This window comes from Juglans microcarpa x Juglans regia, chromosome 3S (assembly GCF_004785595.1).
Source record: "Juglans microcarpa x Juglans regia isolate MS1-56 chromosome 3S, Jm3101_v1.0, whole genome shotgun sequence".
NCBI classification, from domain to species: Eukaryota; Viridiplantae; Streptophyta; class Magnoliopsida; order Fagales; family Juglandaceae; genus Juglans; species Juglans microcarpa x Juglans regia.
The window spans coordinates 23,777,789-23,801,724 of record NC_054599.1 but is presented as its reverse complement, the minus strand read 5'-3'; the positions used below and the strand labels follow the sequence as shown (position 1 = coordinate 23,801,724).

Here is a 23,936-nt window from a genome sequence, read left to right as displayed (position 1 = left end):
TCATGTGAATCCCGTATTTATTTATTTATTTTTTAAATAATACAACGCTTATACATTTCACGACTGCAAATATCATTTCTTTCGAATTAAAGGTCAAGCCGATCAACAAACCAAAACCCATGTTGCGCTGTGTACCAAGATTGAAATCCAACATACAAATTTCCAATACTTCATTTTCATAATTCAAACCCCAAATAGGCGAAAATTTTCAGCAAATTACAATTTCCGACCCAAATGCAAGTTAATCTTACTAAATTTGACAGACTGCACATCGACGACAGATGCCCAACATCTCGCCACACGGAATCTCCGTTCTGCAATGATGATTTTGCAAACTTCTAAACCGACAATAACAAATTCAAAAGGTATTTGCCAAGAAAATTATACTAGGTTAGTTAACAATCGGCGTACAGCTTTTATTAATATAAAGTTCTGATGGCCTATTCCAAATTCAAGCACAAACAAACTAATTCAGCAACATCCCTACCACAAAACGCTTCAAATACACTCGTAATCTATCAAGTCCCAATACATATGGCTTTAAAAGGACGATAAAAATAAATAAATATAAAAAAATAGCTTGCCCTGAACACGGTCTGCATCCATCAGTACCTCCTTGTATAGCGATCCACAAACCTGGCGGAAGGGCACTCATATGCCAGATGCCCCCGGCCACCACAGTTGTGACAGATTGTCAAGGGGCCCATGCAATCCCTGCTCATATGACCTAGCTGCTGGCAGGTTCTGCATACAATGTCGCGGTAGCCATTACTGCGAATGCCGCCGCCGCCGCCGCCGCCGCCACCCCGTTCTCCTATAAGGTTGGTTTTTGGGCACTGTCTAGCCACGTGCCCAGCTACATTGCACAAGTTGCAGATAGGATCGTTTGGACAATCGCGTGCGAGGTGGCCTGTCTTCCTACAATTGTTGCATGCCTTCTCGTTTGTGCATTCAGCTGCAATATGACCCTGCTTATAGCAGTTGTTGCACAGCCTCAAATCCCCAGGTGGCAGTGGCAGAGCTGTGCACTCTCTAGCACGATGTCCCGCCTTACCACAGGTGTGGCAGATGCCCTCATTGGGACAGTCGTTGGCCATGTGACCAGGTTCTCGACAGTTCCAACACAACGACTTTGTGGTGCATTCTGAGGCAATGTGCCTGGACAGACGAGCCCATCAGTACTGAATGAAAGATTCCATTAAAAGAAATAAAAATAAAATGTGCCTGGGTAGACAAGAATACATCAGCACTGGATGAAAGATCCCATTAAAAAATAGAATTAGGAGGGATATCACCAATATTGAATGAGGCAAATTACATTCCTATCATGAGAAAGTAATAGAATTACTAGCAGAAAGGCTTTAACTTTTATGAAATATTGTTTTTTGATAAGTAACTCGGATGAAATATATCTTTCAACTAGAAAGGGGAGAAGAATAAGTTTACTGACCCAGGCAGGGCACAGTTGTGACAAATTGCAACATTAGGGCACTCTCTAGCATAATGACCTGGACGTTTGCAATTCTTACACAGGTTGTCTCGGCTGAAAACAAAACCAAATACAGTAAAAATCAAGAGAGAACATATTAGAAGTATATCATCACGCATAAGGTTATTCTGATATTCAGTAAAAGAAGCTAAAATATTATTCAATTCCGGTGTCCTCACAGTGAGAGCAAGAATGAGAGAGCAATACATGACAAAAAAATACATTAGTGTTAGACGTCATAGCCATTTTTGAAAATGGCTCCTCCAGAAAACTAAAAGGAACCCATATCCATGTGTCCCTCCAAAGAGTGATTGATCCAACATAAAAGCCATATATGACGGCAGATAAATGAGACCTAAACATATTCTTATCAAGATAAGAGGAACCCAACATATGATTGCATAGACATATGCAAAGCAAATGCGTTCAAAATATAAATCTTCATTGTTAGCATGCTGCAAATCTGTAAAAATTCCCCTGGGGTGATAACCTAACATGCATAGTGTAACATTGAATCATTATTTATGGATCAAAATGGGAAGAAGAAATTCTACAGCCTACATGACCTTCATATAACTATTCAAGCTGAAATTGCTAAGAAGAAATGGCAACACTCTTTGAAGATCACATTATTTCCAAACAGTAGTTCAAAAAACGAAAGCAAAAGCTTATAATCATTCAAGACATAAAATTATAAAACGTGAACTTTTTGTTAATAAGTTGCGTGACAATCAAAAAGGATGTTATCAAGGTATACAAGGAGTATTTGAGATAATGCCTAATCAGAAAAACAGAGGAGCAATACAAAATCCTGAGAGCTAGTGAAAATTACATTTGGAGAAAATTAAAGTTGGATGAAAATTAAACTTGAAGGCTGTAACTAGTGAAACTCACAAGAGTTTTACCTTTTCCCCCTAGCCCATATATGATTTAGGCAAAATAATAAGAACATAATAAATATCCATGTTCAAAAGTTAAAAACCTGTAACCCCGACGCGAATCTCTCCTGTAAGGTGCATCGCGATAGGAAATGCGATCAGAACGGATCTTACGTTCCATTGGGCTCCTGCTCCTGCTTCTGCTCCCACTGTCAGAACTCATTTACAAAACTATCCTTCACAACACCTTAACACCACTGACCTACAGACACCACAACAACACCACACTGCTGCTGCCTCCACCCTGTCCACAATATAACCATACACCCAAGATCATATCCATGAGTCCAAACCAGACCCCTTCCTTTCTTCTTCAAAAAGAAAACACCAAAACCCAACAGCAAAGAATATAAACTTTTGAACAAGCAACCATATCATAGCAAGTAAATATCACTTAATCAACACCAAGATATTGATAATGCAGTTCCTCAACCGTATCCTTCATTATAAACTCAAGCATCCCTGGCAAACATTCAACATTCCCAATTTAACACCAAGCCTATATCAATATACATTAACTGGATCGAGACTCCAACTTTTCATGAAATTATCTATGAAGTTCTTTAGATAATGTCTGAAAGCAATTGAAAAGAGGATAAGGTGCGACAAACTTTTGACATAGGAGAATAATTTCAACGCTACGTATGGCTGGAATATTACATGAAAAAGATAGGATATTTTTTAGTATTCAAAGAATTTGTAAATGTATGTTTTCAATAGAGGAGAGATTATGTGTACATTGAACAAGCTAAATCTTGCAGTTGAAAAATCAAATCCAATTTAGAACAAGCTCAACCTTTTAACAGCTATAAATTCATTAAAGAAACACCACAAGCAATAAACATTTGGGCCTCTTGGAGAGCTTTCGAAAAATCTTAAAGAATTGGACAAAAAAAAAGTTTTGCCTACAGCCTTTCAATGTTCGAACCACCCCCACCCACTCTCCTTTTCGTGAGCAAGTCCCTCCTTCAACAGACTTGTCACACCATTCTCAACCACCTCTCATTCTTTATGCATTTTTTACACAGCATCATAACAGCAGTATTATATCTCCAGAACGTCCACTCTCAGGGAAACTAACAACTCTCTTACTTTTTTCTCCCAGAGAGCCTCGAGTCAATAAAGAATCACGGCCGAGCTACAGCTTACAAACAAAGAGGTACATATTCATAAATATCAAGCAAACCGAGATTCAAATCACACACAACAGCCACATCAGAAGGAAACCTAATTATCACTTTCAAGCAAAAGATCAATCCGGATAGGCAAACAACGGAAAAAATCACAAAGGCAGTCATCAGTATACATGCACGCATTATATACATAGATGTAAGTTTATTCCTACTTACAAAAAAAAATTCATAGAAATGTAAATCCGTAAGTGCGAAAACGTTCAGGGGAACAATTAGCCCTAACCCTAATAATCTCGCAACAGAAAGAAAATAAGATTATATTCGCAGACGAATGGGGCGAACCTGATACTACGGCTCAGTAGCGGGGAGCTGGAGATGCGGCGTCGCTCGAGAGCTGCAGGCAGATAAAAAGATGCACAGAAGCTAAACCGTGACGGTTCGATCTGGGAGAGACTACCCACAAGACGTAGTTTATGAAATTACGTCGTGAAGACAACCTCTCAGTTATAAGAGTTGGATGAAAGGCCCGCGCTCAAGTGTTTGTTCTTGTTGCGGTCCAAAGTACCTAATGGCCGAGTTTTGGGCTACTATCCACACTTTCCAATAAATGTTCTCTAAAATCATAACATTCATGTCGTCTCTCGTTACGACATAGTCGACATTGTCAATTAATTTTTAATTTCTTTTTAAATAAATGATGATTCAAATGTTATGAAAAATGCCCAAATAGTTATAATCATCGTCAGTATTCAAACGTCATGTAATCATTTTAAAAAAAATAAATAAATATAAAACTCACGGGAAAAAAAAAATTTATTTTTTTAATAGTAGACCTCACTCTTTTTCAAACGACTGTACGACATTTGCGCATTTTATAACTATATGTAACATTACTATTTCCTATAAACTTTCTTTTTATACTTTACATTTACACCGGATAATAAAATAACTAATGTGTTTAGGAGCACGAGAATGACGTATGGGATCATAAATTCCACTCATGTATGAGAATAGTAGCATCGTGTCCATAAAAATTAAATATCGTCTTATGATAAAATGAATCTCATTCTAAATTTCATTGCACAAAGAACATATATATATATATATATAAATTTTTGTAGTACATTACACATAGAACTTGTAGAAATTATAATACAAGCATAAGCTAAAGCTCAGTAAGATCTCCAGTATAATTTGTCGAGACACTATTATTGGGTCTTGATTTGTCTGTACTCTGTGGTAAAGACTGTTTGAGGTTAATAGTTTAGGTTTGTATGATGAAGTTCCTCGTTCATAGGCCAAGATAAAGATCCTAACTAATGCCACGTTAATATTCACATAGACGTGCAATTTTTCCAAAGAAGAGAAATAAAAAGGTATTCTTCATCTAGTTTCATCACGATTCATGATCAGCACCATCTAAATGCTGGAAGTATCCTTCTTCCTTCGAATACAAATTTAATGCATCCAACATTTCATATATAAGCTTGCCTTCATGATGACCTCTATGCTCAACAGTAAATATATGAGTCTTCCCATTCACTTCAATACGGCTTTGTCCAGGAGATTTTCTCACTCTACAAGATCTCATCATTGTTCTTATTGTGGCAACCCCATCCCATCTTCCTACTGATGCATATATGTTAGCCATCTCCACATATGGAACTGCAACCTGGGGCTCCAATTCAAAGAGATGACGCAATGCATATTCACCAATCTCTACATTACGGTGAACCTTACAAGCACCAAGCAATGCACCCCATATGCCTGCATCTGGCTTGATAGGCATCTGTTGAATGAACACCAAAGCTTCTTTCAGCCTTCCTCTGCGTCCAAGAAGATCTGCCATACAAGAATAATGGTCTAACCCAGGACTTATATTATATCTTCTAGTCATCATGTTAAAGTACTCCCGTCCTTTCTCAAGTAAACCTCCGTGAGTACAAGCTTGAAGAACAGCAAGAAATGTTACATGGTTTGGCTTCAGTCCCAACTCCACCATCTGGGAGAATAGGTTCACAGCTTCAGTAAATTCTCCATTAAAAGCACAACCTGCAATCATAGTTGTCCAAGAGACAATACTTCTCGTAGGGATGGCGTAGAAGAGTTCTCGAGCATCACTTATACTTCCACATTTTGCATACATGTCTATGAATGCATTGCAAACAATTAGATTATCTTTTAATCCATTGGAAACGGAGTAGTCATCAAGCCATTCTCCAAGCTTGAGTGCCCCTACTTGGCCACATCCTGAGATCAAAGAAAGCATGGTAATTAAATCGGGTTTATCACCAGCCACAACCATAGCATTAAATAGGGTAAACGCCTCATTAACATCCCCCTTTTCAGCATACCCACTAATCATAACATTCCATGAAACGCAAGTTCTGTCGGACATGCTATCAAACCAGAATCGTGCAGAATCCAGATCTCCGCACTTGGCGTACATAGACACAAGGGTATTGATCACACATATGTCCAAATCACAACCCAATTGGATTCCGTGAGAATGAATCAACATACCTTGAAACAGTGCCTCTGGTTGCATACACGATGCAAGAAGACTAACAATGGTACCTGCATCAGGTATAAATCCATCATGTAGCATGCATTTGTAAACATTAACAGCATCAAAGACATTTCCAAAGTTTGCATGCCCTGCAATCATGGAATTCCACGAGATAACAGTCTTGAAATTTCTATTGATCTCATTAAATACCACCTCTGCCAACCCCAAGTCACCGCATTTGGCATATGCAGCAATCCAAGTGTTGGCAACTGAAACATCAGCACCTATGCCAAGTTGTATTCCTAATGAATGAAGTGACTTCACCAATTTCACACTCTTTGTATGCAAAACTGCTTGAGTTAAACCCATAAATGTAACTGAGTCAGGCTGAATCCCTTCAGACCTCATGTTATGTAAAAGACATGACACTCTATCAAGATAACATGATCGAGCAAACCCAAAAAGTATTGCATTCCAAGAAGCTTTGTCCCTCACAGGCATCCTCACAAAAAACTGGTGTGCATCATCCAGCTGATTGCATTTGACATACATGTCAACTATTGCAGTTTGCACAAAGATATGGGTGTTGAACTGAGATTTCATCACATGAGTATGAACAATTTGGGAGTACTTGAGATCAGAGATCTTGGCACAGGCTTTTGCTACAAAGGGGAATGTCAAATTGTTTGGTTCAATGCCATTTTGCTTTATTTGACGGAAGAGGGTGAGGGCTTTGTGGGACTTTCCATGGTTCACAGCTTCTTTGATTCTGGAGTTCCATTGACCAATGGCTGAGAAATTCAAAACATGATTCTGATATTGAGTTAGAGAATATTTTACCATTTCTCATTGTTTTGGCCGTCTGCAAAGCTTAATGTAGAACACAAATGCGAGAATGCACCTTCTCTTTGTCCCTGCATTCAAGCAAATTAACCGTGACAGAATTTAGGTGCAATCATATTAGATAGAATTCTACTTGAAAGATTTGCAACTCAAATTTATGTGTTTGAGATAAAATGGAAGAGTTCTTCTATGTACAGTTCCAGGTGTGCAAACCCCAGGACACACTGCTGACGTGGCAGGCACGTCAGCTATTGAAAAAACACAGTTCAAAATTGAAGAGAGTAATGTTGAGATTTCAGAAAAAGGGATTGCCATTCGCAGGGACAAGCAGATCACAAGCACCTGCCTTGAGATATCGGGAGGAAAACCAAGGATTTGATCTCTAGCATGAGAAACAGAAATTTTGAAAGCTTTCAAAAGGTATACCATGGAATGGGTGGGGTATGCTCAATAAAGTAAATGAACACAAGAAAATATGGTACAAATATCTAAAATAAACTTGGCTTCCACACCTGGTGGTTTGCCACATCTAGAATTTATAGTTTTCGTTTTGGACTTTTGTCAAACATTTTTTATACAACTCAACTACTATCATTTACCAACAGATTTATATCATTTGCCAACGGATAGATTACATATTTGCTCGGTATCTATGTCCTGTAAATATACACATTCTATAACAACCACTCCAATCGTAATCACAAGAAGGCCAGCTCAGGTTTTTTTATTGTAGTAAAGGAGAACTCACTTTTGCTTAAAATCTCAAACTAAAGATGCCAACAAAGTCCTGCATCCATGTCCTCTTTGTTGAGGAGGTACATAGGAGCACTGGTGAAGGCGAGTATTACAGATTACTAGTCGACCTGAGTGTTACTAGGCCTGCAACCCGGCCTGCCAAGATAGCTAGTAAAAATTAAAAAATAATACAATAACAGTAAATCTTTGCAAATTGCACATTCATGCAAAGCCCTCGAGAATGGCATACATTCATGTACATAGATACATCAGCATGGAAACAAGCTATTTAGTAACAGTTGCTGCTAATATTAGCATAGTATGGGCATGTATAATGATTCTCATATACCATCAATGCCATTTCTCTCTCATGATATCTATCAGTTGATGTCAAGAGTAATTTTCCATTTTTTAGTTTATATAATAAATGATAAGATTGCAATGCAACATGCCAGTAATTGTCATCACTCATATGTAGAATCAAGTTGAATGATAAGATGCTCAGGCCAACAAGCTGATAAAACTGTAGTTATTTTCAGCTATAAGATACCTCTTTATAATCAGTGACTACAAATGCACTTCGTATGAATAAAGCAGCACAAATAAAAACTAGATCGAAAAGGAATGTGCATCTCATTGTTCGCCGCCTCTTAAGCTCCACCATTACATATATCTGGAAGCAAAGAGGAAATTAAAAAAATATTAGTATCATAAAAGGGATTTGATTGTGATCTGGAAATGTTTTTAAAAAAATGTTATTATAAAAATATTTATGAAAGAATTGAATTTCTGTGCATATTACTTGGTACTTTCCTACTTAAATTAAAGTCAGCTAGAATAATTCCTGCATGTACAAATTTCCTATACTCATAATCCCATAACAAAGGCATAGAAGCTAGCTCTAGCCTCTAACAAAGGAAAAGCATGGCACACAAACATGGAAAAAATAGCCATTAACCTCATTTCAATAAGCAGAAAGTTACACAATCAGCACATCAGCACACAAGCAGACCTAAGCTTAAAACAGAAGTTAGAGTTTATGGCTACCTAAGAGAGCAATGCAATCGCTTAAGCCCCCGAGAGCAGGACCAATCTCGAACAGCGACCAACCGCCGTATGCTTCCCAACCTGCAGGCACAACCACCTCATGCTTAAAACAGAACTTAGTCATGCAATTTAAAAAACACTGAAACATATCTTATTTGATTTTCAATATTTCTAATAACTACAAGAAGACATAGCTAGACAAAGTTTATATAAAAACTGTCATAGTTACAAATAATGATTGAAGCCCGAGAAAATATTGAGTATTTGAGATGCGAAGGTACTTGAAATAGACAGGATGGTTAGAGCATAAGCCGTTTTGTGAAGATGGTAGGATTTTTTTTTTTTTTTTTTTTTTTGGGGTGGGGGTTTAAGACAAGAGTCTTGAGCTCAACATGGAGATGAAGTGTAAAATGGGTTGAACTAAAATGTCATAGAGTACACATATATAAATTAGCGTCAAGCAACGTAAAATGGTTAGATGGGAATACTAAAAACAGGTTGGGAAGTAGCAACTAGGCAAAGAGTGTGCAACAGTTCTGCAAAGTAGAACTGAAGTTTGACTAGTGATGGAGCAAACACAAGCTAGTGGGGAAGGAGCTCAAAAGGGGCATTGGGCATGAGAGTGAGTAAGCACCTTCGAAAGGGTGGTGTTATTGTGGTTGTTGATCCAAGATTGTCTTAAAACATGATTATGAGATCTTGCAAATTACAAATTAAGGAACTTCCTTTATTCTTTTAAAAAGAAAATAGACTTTCTCTCTTGAAAGACAGAGCATATAGAAGTAAGAACCAATTTGGCTCAAATTGAGCCATGTTAGACCAACCATGCATAGACATTCAAACACTAAGTAATCCCGTTTGGACAAAAGGACTTCAACGGTGAGTACCTAAAAGTAGGACTGATCACCTGACTCGACCTAGAGCCATTGATATCTTACACCAAATCAGAAAAAAGCAATTGTCATCATCGGTAATGTAATCTAAATGTATTCAAAAGCAATACAATGAAGTGAGGAACCTATTTAAAAAGAATATCTTATGGATTAGCCTAATCTTACATGAGAAACTGTCCAGGTTCTTGTCTGAATAGTCATCTAATTTGATTGAAAAAGCACCACTATCTACTACAACATATAGCTTTGGAAGTATGAAGGCTTGCTTTTATAGGACTCACAAATTCACAATAATATTTTTTTCTATTTCTCAAAAACAGCATTCATCTATACATTTCCCTGAGTTTTCGAAAAAACTACAAATGACAGATGTGCAAGGTAATATGAACTTGTATTCTTCTAAAAAGAATAATTTACTTGCTAGTACACCTATTAACAATATATGTTCATCCATTAATCTTAGATTCAAACTCACAAAATTAAAAAATGTCTAATCATTCTAAATAATTGTGTATGATTTTTTATTATTAATAAGCATAATTATTCCTCCTGTAAACAATAAAAATTCTCTTTCAAAGCCTTTTGTGCTTGCTTAACACCTGATATTCGGCTATCCTGAATAAATAGCCGTATTGTTGTTTTCCAAGACTAGTTCAACTATGGTTTGATAACCCAAAAGAAAACAACTTTCCAAACCCAACACTTAAGACTGTCAAGCCCAAGCATTCCTTGGCTTGCAAAAGAAAATCCATATCCACGGTTTGGGATGTTAAAACGGGCAGAGGCTTTTCATAGGGCACAACAGCACATGGGGTACAAGTTACAGCCATCTCTGTTTCACCACAATCACCCAATGCAGTTCTAATGGTCTGCATAAAAAGAGAAAAAAGAAGGGGGGGAAAAAAAAAAAAAAAACCTCTATTTGTTTGTGCATAAACCTTTATGTGAAGGTCTATGCACAAACCTTTATGTGAAGGTCTATGCACAAACCTTTATGAAAATAGCCCGTTTTATGCATAGGTTACCCAAGCTTTAACCCCTTGCCCAAGTGGTGAAGGTCTTGGTCTTGGGGTATCACTCCCTTCAAGGTCCAAGGTTCAACATCTCATGGGTGCAAACAATCATTTGGGGCCACACCCCCTGGTGAAAAGCCAGCGATTTAACCAATTTTGTGTAGGGAAACTTCCGAGTGCACGGGTTCGGGATTTACTCTACAGAGGTGGGTTTGAAGGGCCCTGCCTTGAAAAGGTTCCCCGACATTAAAAAAAAAAAAAAAGGAGGTTACCCAAGCTCAAGAAGAAAAGCTCATAAATAATCCATAAGAAACAATATACCCCACGAGATAAAAGGGGAACAGTGCACTAAAAGACCTCATTAAAAGAAAATGTTGGTCCTAAACCATACACACTGAAGCCGTATCCTAGAGGATTCAGATAATGATTTTCAAAATAAAAGAAACAGGAAATGAATCAAATAGGCTCCTTAGTGATTGAAGATATATCTTCCACCTACACTGTTTTTAAAAAGATATATCCGGAACAATGACATCTGATATAGGCTAAGATTAGGCCAGAACTTAGACCTTACTTAAAAAGAATAAAATGATTCAGACAACCAACATCATTCACTTTACTGAGAACATTGTTCTACACAATAGAGAACAGTATTTTTACACACAGACCCATGAATAGCAGAGAACAAACTGAGAATAGCAGATCATAAACAAAGAATAAGCAAGTATAGACCATCAAGCACAAACAAGCAAACAATATATAACCTATTCAACCATCCAAACACCCATAAACCCACGAATTGCAAACTCACAAACTAATCTCATGCAAGGGAGCAAGATTCTGTTTTCCAACCTGAGATCCTAACCAAATGAAAATGATAATAATAATAAATAAAAAAATAGCAGAGCATAAACTACGAATAGCAGAGCATAAACCGAGAATGAGCAAGCATAAACCATGAAGAGCAAACGAGTAAGAAAATGTAGCCTATTCAGCCACCAGAACACCTATGAATGACCAACCGACAAACCAACCTAAATCATGCAAAGAAGAAAAACTCCGATTTCGAGTCCTAGATCCAAACCAAACGGCAATATTTTGTTCTAATCATGAAAAACCTACAAACCTATGCACTAACCTTGATTCTGAGTTGCGAGGGAGAGAGTGAGAGCTGCGAGAGTCAGCTGCGATGGAGAGAGTGAGGCTGCGAGGATGAGAGCTGCCTCTGCGAGGGAGAGAGTGAGCGTCGAGCGGGAGAAAGGAGAGGAAACATGAGGGATGGGATGGATTCTGTGAAAGGCGAAAAACGACCCCGTTTTAGACTAAAATGGGGTATCGGGTATTACCCGTTTAAAAAAAAGGATTCGGGAATTTCATTTTCCTTTTTCACTTAAACGGGTTGGTTTTTTCAGATCAGGTCGGGTAGATAAATCAGGCCGGGCCTGTTGGCTCTGCATACCACAATTTTCTAATCACTTATTTGAATAGTAAAATTTAAGGATATTTAGGGTTTAATTTAGTCTGTATAATACAATTAAACAAATAGACTTAATGCAGTTAAACAAATAAACTTATTTTGAACTTTATTATATTTTAGAGATAAATTTACTTGTAACTCGTTTGCATACCAGTATTGATGGGGGCGAATATTTTTAAAAAAAAAAAAGATATTGTAACGCGCCTTGAACCAAATTGTTTTCTCACTTTTTTTTTGTTTTGCAATCCCTTTGAACCAACAGTTCGTCAGATTATAACGTTATTTTTATTATAAGTAGATTTAACGAATCAAATAAAATTACATCAGTTTATAAAATTACTTTTGTACAATTCATTTAGGGATGTAGCACTCTTCTTATAACATGCCGAGCTTGACAACCCAATCTAATCCAAAGTGAGCAACCACCATCCTCGTGAAAATAATAATAATAATCCTATCTAAAACTGAGTAGTTCGTTCTTGTGAGATAGAATTAAGAGGGTTCTTTACATCTATGGCAAAATCGCCCCCACAACTTTTGGTAAAGCTTCATTAGGTAAGGTTTCCATTAAATATTTATTGTCTTTAGGCTTTGGCTATAAAGTTGTTAATTGGTTGCAAGTTGTTAAAGTGTTGATAATGTATAAAGTACTATTAACCAGCAATATTGCACATAGATTTAACATAAGTTAGCTAAGATGTTACAAAAATTCTCTACATTAGCTTAGCCATTGATCAATCAAGATTGACTTTTGTTACGGTTGTTCAACTAAACATTTTTAATTGTTGTTTTCTCGAGGTTAACTAAACCCACTCGAATGCCCTTTTTTAACTCGGATTTTGCTACAATTATGCACATGAAAGTCAATGCTAATGTTCTTATAATGTCATGATATTGATGTACTTAACTACTGGCATTGTTTTTTTGTGGACTTGCATGCCCATATTCTATATACAATAATACAATCAACTGAGTTTGTTTTGGTTCGTAGCATTTACTTTATTAAATTTTATCTATATATAATATGAGTAATGTTATATACCATACTCTCATCCTATTTAGATCATACTAAATAGTATATGAGACATTTATCATTATTAGAGGATAACGAAGTATATAATAAATAATTATTTAATGGTAATAAATATATCACATCTTATTTAGTGAAATAAAAGTAAGATAATAATATAGCGTATAGAATTTTCCATATAATGTTACCCAAAGCATGGTAGATTCCGATCGAGTATATATAACGTAATGAGCTACCAATTAAATTTAAATGGTACTTTTGCTTCTTATTACTCCAATCTTTTCACAGAGGACAGATATAGGATACCAACATTAATGATCTTGATCAAGTTGAAGGGCATTATCACAACGGCATTATTCATTTTTACAAAAATTTTTATCTCATTTCATCTCATATAATTATCACAATTTTTTTAAATTCTCACATAAAATAAAATAAATATTTCAACTTTTTTAAATCTCAAAATAAAAATATTTTAAAAAAATATATATTTTAATAATATTTTATTAAACTTTCAATTTTTATCTAAATTCATCTCATATATATATATATATATATATATATATATATATATAAACAAACTAGGCATATAACTTACTCAAAATTTCCATCAATGTGTTCTTGATTTGCAAGATGGTAAAATTAGAGCTGCCGTAAAGTTTACCCGTTTTATCCCTTTCCTTCCAACGTGATGGACGGTGTTATCAACGTCCCCGAGCAGCGAGTGCAGAGCATAAAGCTATTTGTAGTTTTGGCACAGACTCCCATTTCGCCTTTTTTTTTTTTTTTTTCAATGGAGCTAACTGAACTAATTGGACCCCAGATGGAAAGCAAGCCCCGTAGTCGCTCACGCATAAGGGACTGTGCCCTGGCCTTTTGCGGCTGCATCAGCATGTGAGCCCCGAGTCACAGCTGACACATTACTCAGTGTCGGTTTATACGAACTTTGCCTTTCCGCCCTCTCCCCCATGTCTCTCCCTCGTGACGCCAACAGCCATAAAAGTTAAACCCAAAAGCCCACACACAGACAGACACACCCGCGCGCATCAGATCAACAACCTGGGCCACCGCCACCAATGGCCTTCTCCTTGGCTCCCGGCCTGCTTCTTCCTCTTCTTGTTAGCTTGCTAAGTTTTGCGACAAGCACCCAGGACTACCAAGACGCGTTGTCAAAAGCCATCTTGTTCTTCGAGGGGCAGCGCTCGGGATTCCTGCCACAGGACCAGCGGATCACCTGGCGTTCCAACTCGGGACTGAGCGATGGTTGGATGTACAACGCCGACTTGACCGGGGGATACTACGACGCCGGCGACAACGTAAAGTTCGGCTTCCCCATGGCCTTCACGACGACGATGTTGGCGTGGAGCGTGATCGAGTTCGGCGATTCCATGCCCCAAATGAGCTACGGAACTCTCTGGTGGCGATCCGCTGGGCAACGGATTACTTGCTCAAGGCTCTGTCTCAGCTGCCCAACCGGATTTTTGTGCAGGTACGTAATTGCTACAGTGGTGGTTGTGTGAATTAGCTGTTGGGGGTGGGCAGTATGGGAATCTCACTTGTAATATTTTATGGCTTAGTTGATCTAATCTGTGAATTAATCGAGGAATATGGTTCTCTTGACTCATGTGGTCCAGTAGGTGGTCGAACATTTGACCTTTTTGGCCCACCGCCCACACAAGCCGTCTCTTGGGCATCTAAGGGCTAGAAATCTTGATTATTTAATTAACTCGATTTGGCGTAAGAATAATAAGACAATATTGTCTTTTATTTTTTTCTTCAAACTATGAGTAATTAGTTTTGTTTAAAATCGAAGGATCGAGAAAAACATAATCTTAAATTATTTCTCAAATTTAAGGATCAAGAAAGATTGACAAATAAATAAGTTTTATAATATATAATGTCGCACGATATTCTCAACTCATCTACGAAAATAAACGAGACTATACTATGCGGAGATAACACATATCGCATAGTCGGATATGGTTTCACACGCCAAGGATGCCCGTGAATGTACGAAGCTAATATAGTATAAATTATCTACTAAAGTAACGTATTAACTTTGTGTGTCAAACATCACTTAATTTGCTTTGAAAGGTGGTGGTCATGTAGGTGGGGGATCCAAACATAGACCACAGTTGTTGGGAAAGACCTGAAGATATGGACACTGCCAGGACTGTTTACGCCGTTGATGCACCAAATCCAGCTTCTGATGTTGCCGGAGAGTCCGCAGCAGCTCTTGCAGCTTCATCCATAGCTTTCCGATCATCGGACCCGGGATACTCAGACACTCTGTTACGAAATGCCATCAATGCTTTTCAATTTGCAAATAGTTACAGAGGAGCTTACAGCGATAATTCTAATATTAAAGATGGCGCCTGCCCATATTATTGCGACTTTGATGGTTATCAGGTGTGCCTTATAAACACAAGACAAGCTAAATCTGTTGCTTAGGGGAAAAAAAAAAAAAAAAAGGATCACCATTTATGTACGTACGTGTTCTAATGATCAATTTGAGGTGAGTTCTTATAATTAAATCAGTAAATTAACTTCAATTTAATGTATTTAATTTTGGTGGGGTTGGACAGGACGAGTTACTTTGGGGAGCAGCATGGCTAAGGAGGGCAACCCAGCAGGATACTTACCTTGATTACATACGAAGCAATGGCCAAACCCTTGGAGCCGATGAAAACATCAATGAATTTGGGTGGGACAACAAACATGCTGGCCTTAATGTTTTAGTCTCTAAGGTTAGTCTAACAGAATAAAACTGTTCTTCATGTTTTCAATGCTAGTTTGAGAACTTGAGTCTATAATATTATATATTAACATTCATGGACTGTTTTTGGTTTTTTAATTAGGAAGTCATAGAAGGAAACATGTATTCTCTCCAATCGTATAGAGCCTCGGCGGACAGCTTCATGTGCACGCTTATACCCGAATCATCGGCCTCGCACATAGAGTACAGTCCCGGAGGGCTCATATACAGGCCCGGAGGCAGCAACTTGCAGCACACAACATCCATTGCATTCCTTTCATTGGTTTATGCCAATTCCTTGGCTAGAACATCTCAAGCTATTAATTGTGGGAACATTTACGTAACTCCGACTAGGCTTCGCCAACAGGCCAAGCGCCAAGTTGATTACATTTTGGGCGAAAACCCTAAGGGTTTATCTTATATGGTTGGGTATAGCAACTACTATCCGCAACGTATTCACCATCGTGGCTCGTCGTTGCCATCCATAAAGGACCATCCCCAGTTCATTGCATGCAAAGAGGGTTCCATATACTTCAACTCAACAGACCCTAACCCTAATGTCTTAGTTGGGCTGTTGTTGGCGGGCCAGGTGAGGATGATGTTTATGACGATGATCGAATTGATTACCGGAAGTCGGAGCCCACAACCTACATTAATGCTCCATTAGTTGGGGCGCTAGCATACTTGGTTGCTAACCCCAACTTTAGTAATTAGCACAAACAGACAAATTCGTCATCATCAACGTTTGAGCAGCATAGGGAAATTAGATGCCTCTCGTCTTTGGCAAATCAAAGAGAGAAGAGCTATAGGTTTATGGGTATTAATTTGCTTGATTAATTCTCGAGTTATAGCACTTTCAAGTCACAAGAGCTTGTTGTGACTTTTTCAAGAGGATTTATGGAAGTTTACTTCAACATGCAAAATTGAAGTTACTAATTCCAATTTGTACATTTATATAATATATACTTGTGTTGTGTTTATATTAAGAGAAAATATATTTATAACTGTGAATTGTGTAACTGCCGCGTATTTACTTTAAAAAAAATGAATAAAACATAGGATCCACATGAAAAAAATTAATTTTGTTAATAGTAGACTCTACTTTTTTTCAAAATAATTACGCACTTCACGATTGTATGTAGAATTACTCATATATTAATTCTCTATAAGCCATGCATCCAATTTAAACAATAATTAGAAGTCATGATAAGTTTAATTATGAACTGCATGGGTCAAGTAGAGCATGAATTTGGGGTAACATGAGATCCAACATGTTATTATATATCTATGATTATTATATATAGTAATTATTAATGTCTTACAATATATTACTATTGCTGATGTTATCTGGATATGATTCATACATGATATGCAGCAGTGCACGTACACATACACCCAAAAGAAACAAATTCTGCCGTCCATGAAATTATGTTCCCTGCTTCTCAGCACTTGCGTTTGCGTGTCAGGTGTTGGGCAATGAACAGTCTAATGTTGAGGAGATCAACGGCCATTTAATTATGGCGTCCTACTTCGAGTTATCAAACATAAATATTACTCTTTGCAGAGAGACCTCTTTCGATGATCTATAATTCTTAAAGCTTATAATAACTAGATGATATTGTCTTATGATTTTGTTCTCTCATTTTAAACGATTATATATTTAATTATTTTATTTATTATTTATTTAATAATTAACAAATTGATTATTAATATAGTAATGTATTTTTTTATTTTTTAAAAATATTTAAAAAATATGAAAAATAAAATAAAAAAAGTGGCATTTGGCCTGGGACACCGCTGAGCGGCATAGCTGCAGCCCCCATAATTAAATAGCCCCCTAATTCGTTTGGAGAAATTACATAAAACTGCAGGTAGTTGGGACTATCATGAGTAGTACTACATGTGTCCCCAGCCTGCATTATCCTCCCGATGGCTAAATACATCCGTAGTATATAAATCATGTTAGTTAGACATATAGCTGGAGGTTGGGTAAATTAATCTGCATAATATTCCTGGTGTAACTCATAGTCTATTTTAAGTTAATTAACAAATTAACGTCGAGATTAAGGCATAAAAGGGAACAAGTATTTAAAGAATATTAAGGTGGATGGGGAGTAAGTACTACTGAAACATATGTATAAACACACCTAGCTAGGATATTTATTAATACAGGAGACTGATGACATATGGACCGACATATTCATTTTGTGGTTGGAGGATATAAAGATGCATGCATGGCCCTCCCTCACCTACCATTTTACCAAAATTAAAGTGCTGTACCTTTTAAAGCTAGCGGCAGATACATCTGCAATTCCACGCCACGCTCATAAATTGGTTCACTTCTTGGTTGGGAGTTAATGCTAGTAGCTGCATGGAGTATCCGGTTCCTCACATGCTACTTGCTAGCAAATTTAAGCTACCTTTAGACGATGAGGAAATTAATAATATGTAAATAATATTTAAAAAAATAGTAAATAGTAGTAAAAAATTAATAAATAATTTGTTAATAATAGTAAACTATTTGTGAATAATAATGAGTACTTTACATACTAAACACAGCTTAAATGTTTATGTAAGAGTCCGTTTATACCTAATCTTGTGTAGCAATCTATTTTTTTTTTTTAAATGAATGCTTTAGTATGTAAAAACTTATTTTTATTATAAAATAGATATAACGTATTATATGAAATCACGTTATTATGTATTTTTTTTCATAATAAAACCCTTTTTTATTTATTAGAACGGTCTTTATGTAACGTACGATCACTGTTGTTCAGTGAATTATAGCGCACAATTTTCGTTCGAAAATGATAGTTGTACTGATCGATGAATAGAGTTTGGTTTAAATCTTATTTGAAAAATGAACGGATAAAATTGTTGAAGTGAAAAATAAGTTAATTTTTGTATTAATCTTCAAATCCTATTTATTTACTTTTCAAACAGTATATGACGTACTGAACTTTTAACGTTATATAATTTGAACAGCTTTGTTATTCATCTCGCACACTTATTTTTATTTTTATTTTGTTAAAAAAAATTTTTGGTTTTATTTTTATTAAATTAAATGAATTCTTCTACTCATTTTTTATATACTGTACATTCAATTGTGAAAAAAAATATATATATATATGTAATGTGCAATACATTGATACTGAGAAAAAATTTTCACAATGGAAACTCAAGAATATAACATTTTTTTTCAGTTTATACGGTCTTATAAACAGTAAAAAACTTTTGCTTATGTGTAAGGTGGCTCTACCGCTACCGTCTACCGTTAGTTATATTATTATTATTTTTAAAATTTTTTTTTTACGTGTATTATATATATTTTTTAATACTTTTAAATATTTTTTTTAAAAAATAATAAAATCATAATATTATTAAAAGATACTTCTTTAATTATTAAGTAAATAAAAAATAAAAAATAAAAATCACAACAATAACTCTAACATAAGAATAAGATTACATTTGAAATTAGATAATGAAATATTCTATAAATAGTAATAAAAAAAATAATAAAATATTAAATAATAAATAACAGTAAAAAATTCTCTCATATCCCACTATCCAAACTAGGGTTAAGTGACAAGAGTAGCATTTTTGTACGTGTAAAGTCAGCTGTCAGTTTACGTAGCTATCATCCATCTGCGATTTTCGTCTGGGATTCCGTGGAAATTAGAACATCTATGGAACTTAAGAAGTGTTATTTACTACTTTTGTTCACCATAGGCATCCGTTGTAGTCTAGTTGGTCAGGATACTCGGCTCTCACCCGAGAGACCCGGGTTCGAGTCCCGGCAACGGAATATTTTTTTTGATAATAACCCTTTTATATCTAAAATTTATTATACTCAATTACTGTATAAATTGAGTACTGGGCTTCTTGATATTATTTGCGTAGGTTTTAGGCAACCACATAAAGGCCCAACCTTGATTTGGAAGTCCGAGAGCCAGAAGAATGAGTCAGGCCAGATGTAGTTAAGATCCAGAGTCATTCTGATAAAAGAGGAAATCCAGTCCAAAAGCTTTGAGCTGTGGATTTAGGCAATTCAATTCAGTTTAAAAAATAAAAAATTCTTCTTATTAGTTATTATTTATTATTTTATATTTTATAAATAATTTTATATTTTATAAAAAATATATCTATATCTTATAAAAAATTAAAAATATAAAAATAAATAATAACTAATACATAACAATATTATTCGATAATCCTCGATGGATGTGCCGCTCATTCAATTTTATATGGGATCATTAAAGTTTAACAAAGAGAATATGCGTAAAATTTTCGACTTTTGTTTTCTAAAATTATTATAAAATTAAATTAAAATACAACATATTATTATTATTATTATTATTATTATTATTATTATTATCGTGGATTCTGAAGGGTTCCCCTCGAGTCCCTTGCGTATTGATCCCTATTTGCAACATTGTGCTTTCGAATCCACAAAGGTAAGCCGCTCCCGATTATCTATCTTTCTTGCCTTCGAATATCAATTCCTTCCTTATCTTTCCCGATATTATTAGTGTTCTTGCAGAGTTTTAGGGCTTAAGGTTCATCTCTACTCTTGCCTACTTGCTTCTATTGCTTTCAATTTTTCACCCAAGCCTAGAATTTTGCCTCTTTTTTTTTTTTTCGAAGAGATATGTTGCTTCCCGATGCTAATTAAAGACAGTTTAAAGATTTTCCTCAGGTCAGAAGTGCCAGAATTCCATGAAAAATTAGAGCTTTAATTGTGTTAATCACCGATTATCCGAAATTGTTAGTGTTCCTGCAGAGTTTTAGGGCTTAAGGGTCGTCTTGAAGCTTGCCTACTGGCTACTATTGCTTTCAATTTTTACCGAAGCCTATAGAATTTTGCCTCTTTTTTTTTTTTTCTTTTCAAAGAGAGATGTCGCTTCCCGAGGCTAATTGAGGACAGTTTAATGATTTTTCTTAAGGTCCGAAGTGCCAGAATTACATGAAAAATTAGAGCCTTAATCGCGTTAATCAACGATTTTCTGAAGAGTGCAAGTTGATAAGATTATCCCAAGAGTTTAAGCTGATAAGACTATTGGTGATTTAGAGTGGTATCAAGCAATGATCCTGAATTCCAATTGCGATTTTATCTCCAAATTAAAATGTCATGATAGGTTGGCTGTCTCCTCCATATATGAGGGGAGTGTTGAAAAGTATATTGATGATTTTCCTAATAAGTTTATTCTTTTCTATCACGTTGAGCTTTGTTGATTTGACAATTGTCTTATTTTGCTCCAGTTCATATTATGGTATTCATTAGGCGCCTTATCATAGATTCATATGTTGTTTGTTTATAAGCTAGTGGATATGGTATAGATGACACTTGCTATTGATGCCCTTTTCTTGCCACAAATGTGAGCTCTCTTAAAAAGGTTCAATGAGTCTGATAAGCTGCATATTTGACCCAGGCACCCAAACTGCCATAATTCTCCTGCTGTTTGTGTGGTTGTTATACTACTGCTGCTGCTACTGCTACTACTACTACTACTACTTGCAGTCCTAGTGTGCTCAAGTGCTGCACACTCATTTTGAAAAAAGTGAGTAACATGGAACCCATATGAAAAATTAATTTTTTAATGGTGGATCCCACACTTTTTCAAAAGGAGTGTGTGGTGCTTGTACAACCCATGACTGTATCTAGTATTACTCAAAAGCAATATCCTCATATGTGAAAGAAATGGTTGGCGCCAGTGTTATGGTGCTGCTGTGCAAGTGGTAGCAAGGAGGATACATCTTTTTGCATTGTATAGTTTTCTAGGTCTAACTGATTATGGATAAGGGATACTTGCACCTGAAATGGACGACAAGATAAGCATTTTTGAAGTTTTCTAATAGGTGCAACTGATCGGATTAGACATGCATGGAACTCCAAATTTAAAATAATTATTACTGAGGAATTATATAGATTGTGTGTCATTTGTTGAACTTGTTTCCATTTGTATGCTTTTGCAATCATTTTTTTTAAGAGAAATGTTTGATTCACAAAAAAATTTCACAAAACTAAAGTTCACAAATTGGTGTGGCTTTTTTGTGGTGCATCAAATTGCAAAGTTCTTTTGATTTAATGTATTACATTTAACCACGTCCGTTTGTGAGTTTTACTTTGGTGAGATCTCTTTGTGAACTTAACACTTCTCTTTTTTAAAGTCCTTTTCTCCACTGACATTGGTCCCAAATATTTACAGCCATGGATATAGAACATGTCCTGAAGGAAGGCTCTATTTCTTCTCTTACTCTGAGTTCGGTAGAGTCTAATCAGAGAGGAGGTGTGCTTTCCCCAGAAGATTTTGCTTGGGTTGACTCCTGCCTTGTCCAAGATCCTGAAATTTCAAAGGGGAGTTGCGATTCTCTAAAAGATGCCTCACAAGAACTCCTCAGTTCCCAATCCAGATCATTCAGCTCTGCTGCAATTAGTTGTTTTTTAGAAGAAGGAACTGATGTTGAAATACCACCTTCCTTGGAGGAGGCAGATACTATGCATTTCCGAGGAAGAAGTGATGATGGCATTGTTCTCCAAACATGTGCAGCCATGGATGTGGAAGATGGCCTGATAGAAAGCTCTAACCTGAGTGGAGAAGGTTTTTCCGGAGAAGATATTGCTTGGGTTAACTCCTGCCTGATCGAAGATCCCGAAGATTCAGTTAGTTGGGCTTCTCTGAAAAATGCCTTACTAGAAATTGTCAGTTCCGACTTCAGATCATTTGACTCCTTTGCTGCAGTTAGTGGTGGTTTACCCGAAGGAACTGATGTTGAAATACTACCTTCCTATGAGGAGGCAGAGACTGTGCATTTCCAAGGAGAAACCTCAGATGACCTTGTTCTCATTAACAAAATAACAGAAAGAGATAGTGATCATCTTCCGCTCAAGTTTAAGAATAACAGTTTGAAGTCTTTAACTTTGAAGGGAAATCCATTTCTGCCAACTTACACTGAAGGCGTGAAAGAGAGTGAAAGTATTGAAACAAAGCTTGATTTGGGTTCTTCAGCTTATGGGATGGAGCCCTCAACTGAGGATATCTTCAGGGTTTGGGATTTGGGCATTCCATCCGAGGAAGATGAATTTGGTAAACAATTAAACAAGGCAGCCCTAACAGAAGGTTCATTCAAGCCAATGCCAGCGACTTTGAATGATTTAGAAGTATCCAAAGATGTCGAAGAAGTGTTTCCTGACCATCTAGTTTCAGCCATGGCAGACCTTTCTTTGAATCAAACTTCTAGTTAAAACGAATGTGCATATTCCCTTTGTTTTTCCCCTGCTGCTGACGTGTGGTTTCAAGTTGTTTTGATGTGGTCGTTAAACTTTCCCCGGAAATTGAACCTGCTGTCTTTCACTATGCATTGACAGATTCGAAATTTAAATAGCATCTAGCCCTAACAGTTCATTGGGTTATGACAGTTAGATATGAACCCTGAATCTTCCACAGTGAACCGTAGAAGATTTTGAGATTTTGTTCTTGTTTCCATTGTCGTAATACCAATTGATTTTCATGGAAAGTCAATTACCTGCAACTTTCTCTCATTCTTTCTATCTGGATGCTTGAAGATAATCGGTTTACAGCATTACCTATTTATTTTTTCAAGATTTTTCAATGTAGAACTAGCAGCAGCTGTTTGCAATGTTGAAGGCCGTGTAAACGCCAGAACTGCATCCCTAATGCTCACCGAACTGGGGTTCTGCATTGCAATTCTACATAATTTTGATGAATGAATTCTTCATGGAAACAAAAATCAGAAGCAGGGCCCTGATATGCGCAAAACAATTGGCAGGACCTTAACCCACACGTCATTGGCATTGTACACCCACCGTGCATATGCAAATTGGATGGACCCACCCAATGATATGCATAAACGGACAACGGTCAACACCAACTTGTGTATGCATGGTGGACTACCTGGTATGGAAAATCATGGGTGATCACGTGAATCAGCTGACCTGGCAAGCTATCGACCGTCGACAGGAAAATCACAACCTCTCGTACTGTAAAACTTAACCATGGCCATTAGTAAGAAGCTAATTAATTCAAAGCAAGAGAAATAAATAGCAGCCTCATGC

General features: G+C 36.5%; 4 protein-coding genes, 1 long non-coding RNA gene and 1 other non-coding gene across 13 annotated transcripts; 4 read left to right on the top strand and 2 right to left on the bottom strand.

Annotated features, from left to right (window-relative positions):
- Nucleotides 1–391: 391 nt before the first annotated feature.
- LOC121257106 (zinc finger protein GIS2-like) lies at nt 392–4,065 on the bottom strand. Of its 2 annotated transcripts, XM_041157996.1 has the most exons (4): nt 3,903–4,065; nt 2,472–2,671; nt 1,451–1,543; nt 392–1,158 (listed from the first exon to the last, which is right to left on the bottom strand). In XM_041157996.1, the coding sequence occupies exons 2-4, from the start codon at nt 2,588–2,590 to the stop codon at nt 606–608; spliced, it is 765 nt and encodes a 254-aa protein (XP_041013930.1). In that variant the 5' UTR covers nt 2,591–2,671; nt 3,903–4,065; the 3' UTR covers nt 392–605. The 2 variants fall into 2 exon arrangements, with proteins under 2 accessions (XP_041013930.1, XP_041013932.1); XM_041157998.1 differs by lacking the exon at nt 3,903–4,065 and having other exon boundaries at nt 2,472–2,693.
- A 519-nt stretch (nt 4,066–4,584) lies between these two features.
- On the bottom strand, nt 4,585–11,881 carry LOC121257103 (pentatricopeptide repeat-containing protein At4g19191, mitochondrial). 5 transcript variants are annotated; one of them, XM_041157992.1, is made up of 5 exons: nt 11,739–11,881; nt 8,695–8,775; nt 8,198–8,320; nt 6,910–6,983; nt 4,585–6,838 (listed from the first exon to the last, which is right to left on the bottom strand). In XM_041157992.1, the coding sequence occupies exon 5, from the start codon at nt 6,670–6,672 to the stop codon at nt 4,957–4,959; it is 1,716 nt and encodes a 571-aa protein (XP_041013926.1). In that variant the 5' UTR covers nt 6,673–6,838; nt 6,910–6,983; nt 8,198–8,320; nt 8,695–8,775; nt 11,739–11,881; the 3' UTR covers nt 4,585–4,956. The 5 variants fall into 5 exon arrangements, with proteins under 5 accessions (XP_041013926.1, XP_041013928.1, XP_041013924.1 ...); XM_041157994.1 differs by having other exon boundaries at nt 4,585–5,810; nt 6,084–8,320; XM_041157990.1 differs by having other exon boundaries at nt 4,585–6,983.
- On the top strand, nt 10,557–11,098 carry LOC121257105. Its single transcript, XR_005939152.1, has 2 exons — nt 10,557–10,607; nt 10,868–11,098. It is a non-coding gene; the product is annotated as an uncharacterized LOC121257105 (long non-coding RNA).
- Nucleotides 11,882–13,784: 1,903 nt separating the features above from the next.
- Nucleotides 13,785–16,798, top strand: LOC121257104 (endoglucanase 24-like). The gene is given in 6 exon segments (XM_041157995.1): nt 13,785–14,496; nt 14,499–14,596; nt 15,217–15,516; nt 15,693–15,854; nt 15,966–16,431; nt 16,434–16,798. Coding segments are annotated over 6 exon segments (1,482 nt in total). The 5' UTR covers nt 13,785–14,183; the 3' UTR covers nt 16,577–16,798.
- A 2,796-nt stretch (nt 16,799–19,594) lies between these two features.
- Nucleotides 19,595–19,667, top strand: TRNAE-CUC. Its single transcript has one exon. It is a non-coding gene; the product is annotated as a tRNA-Glu (tRNA).
- Nucleotides 19,668–20,245: 578 nt separating this feature from the next.
- On the top strand, nt 20,246–23,377 carry LOC121257942. Of its 3 annotated transcripts, none has more exons than XM_041159227.1 (2): nt 20,246–20,316; nt 22,069–23,377. In XM_041159227.1, the coding sequence occupies exon 2, from the start codon at nt 22,071–22,073 to the stop codon at nt 23,103–23,105; it is 1,035 nt and encodes a 344-aa protein (XP_041015161.1). In that variant the 5' UTR covers nt 20,246–20,316; nt 22,069–22,070; the 3' UTR covers nt 23,106–23,377. The 3 variants fall into 3 exon arrangements, with proteins under 3 accessions (XP_041015161.1, XP_041015162.1, XP_041015163.1); XM_041159228.1 differs by having other exon boundaries at nt 20,253–20,316; nt 21,292–23,377; XM_041159229.1 differs by lacking the exon at nt 20,246–20,316 and adding an exon at nt 20,332–20,418.
- The last annotated feature ends 559 nt before the right edge of the window (nt 23,378–23,936 follow it).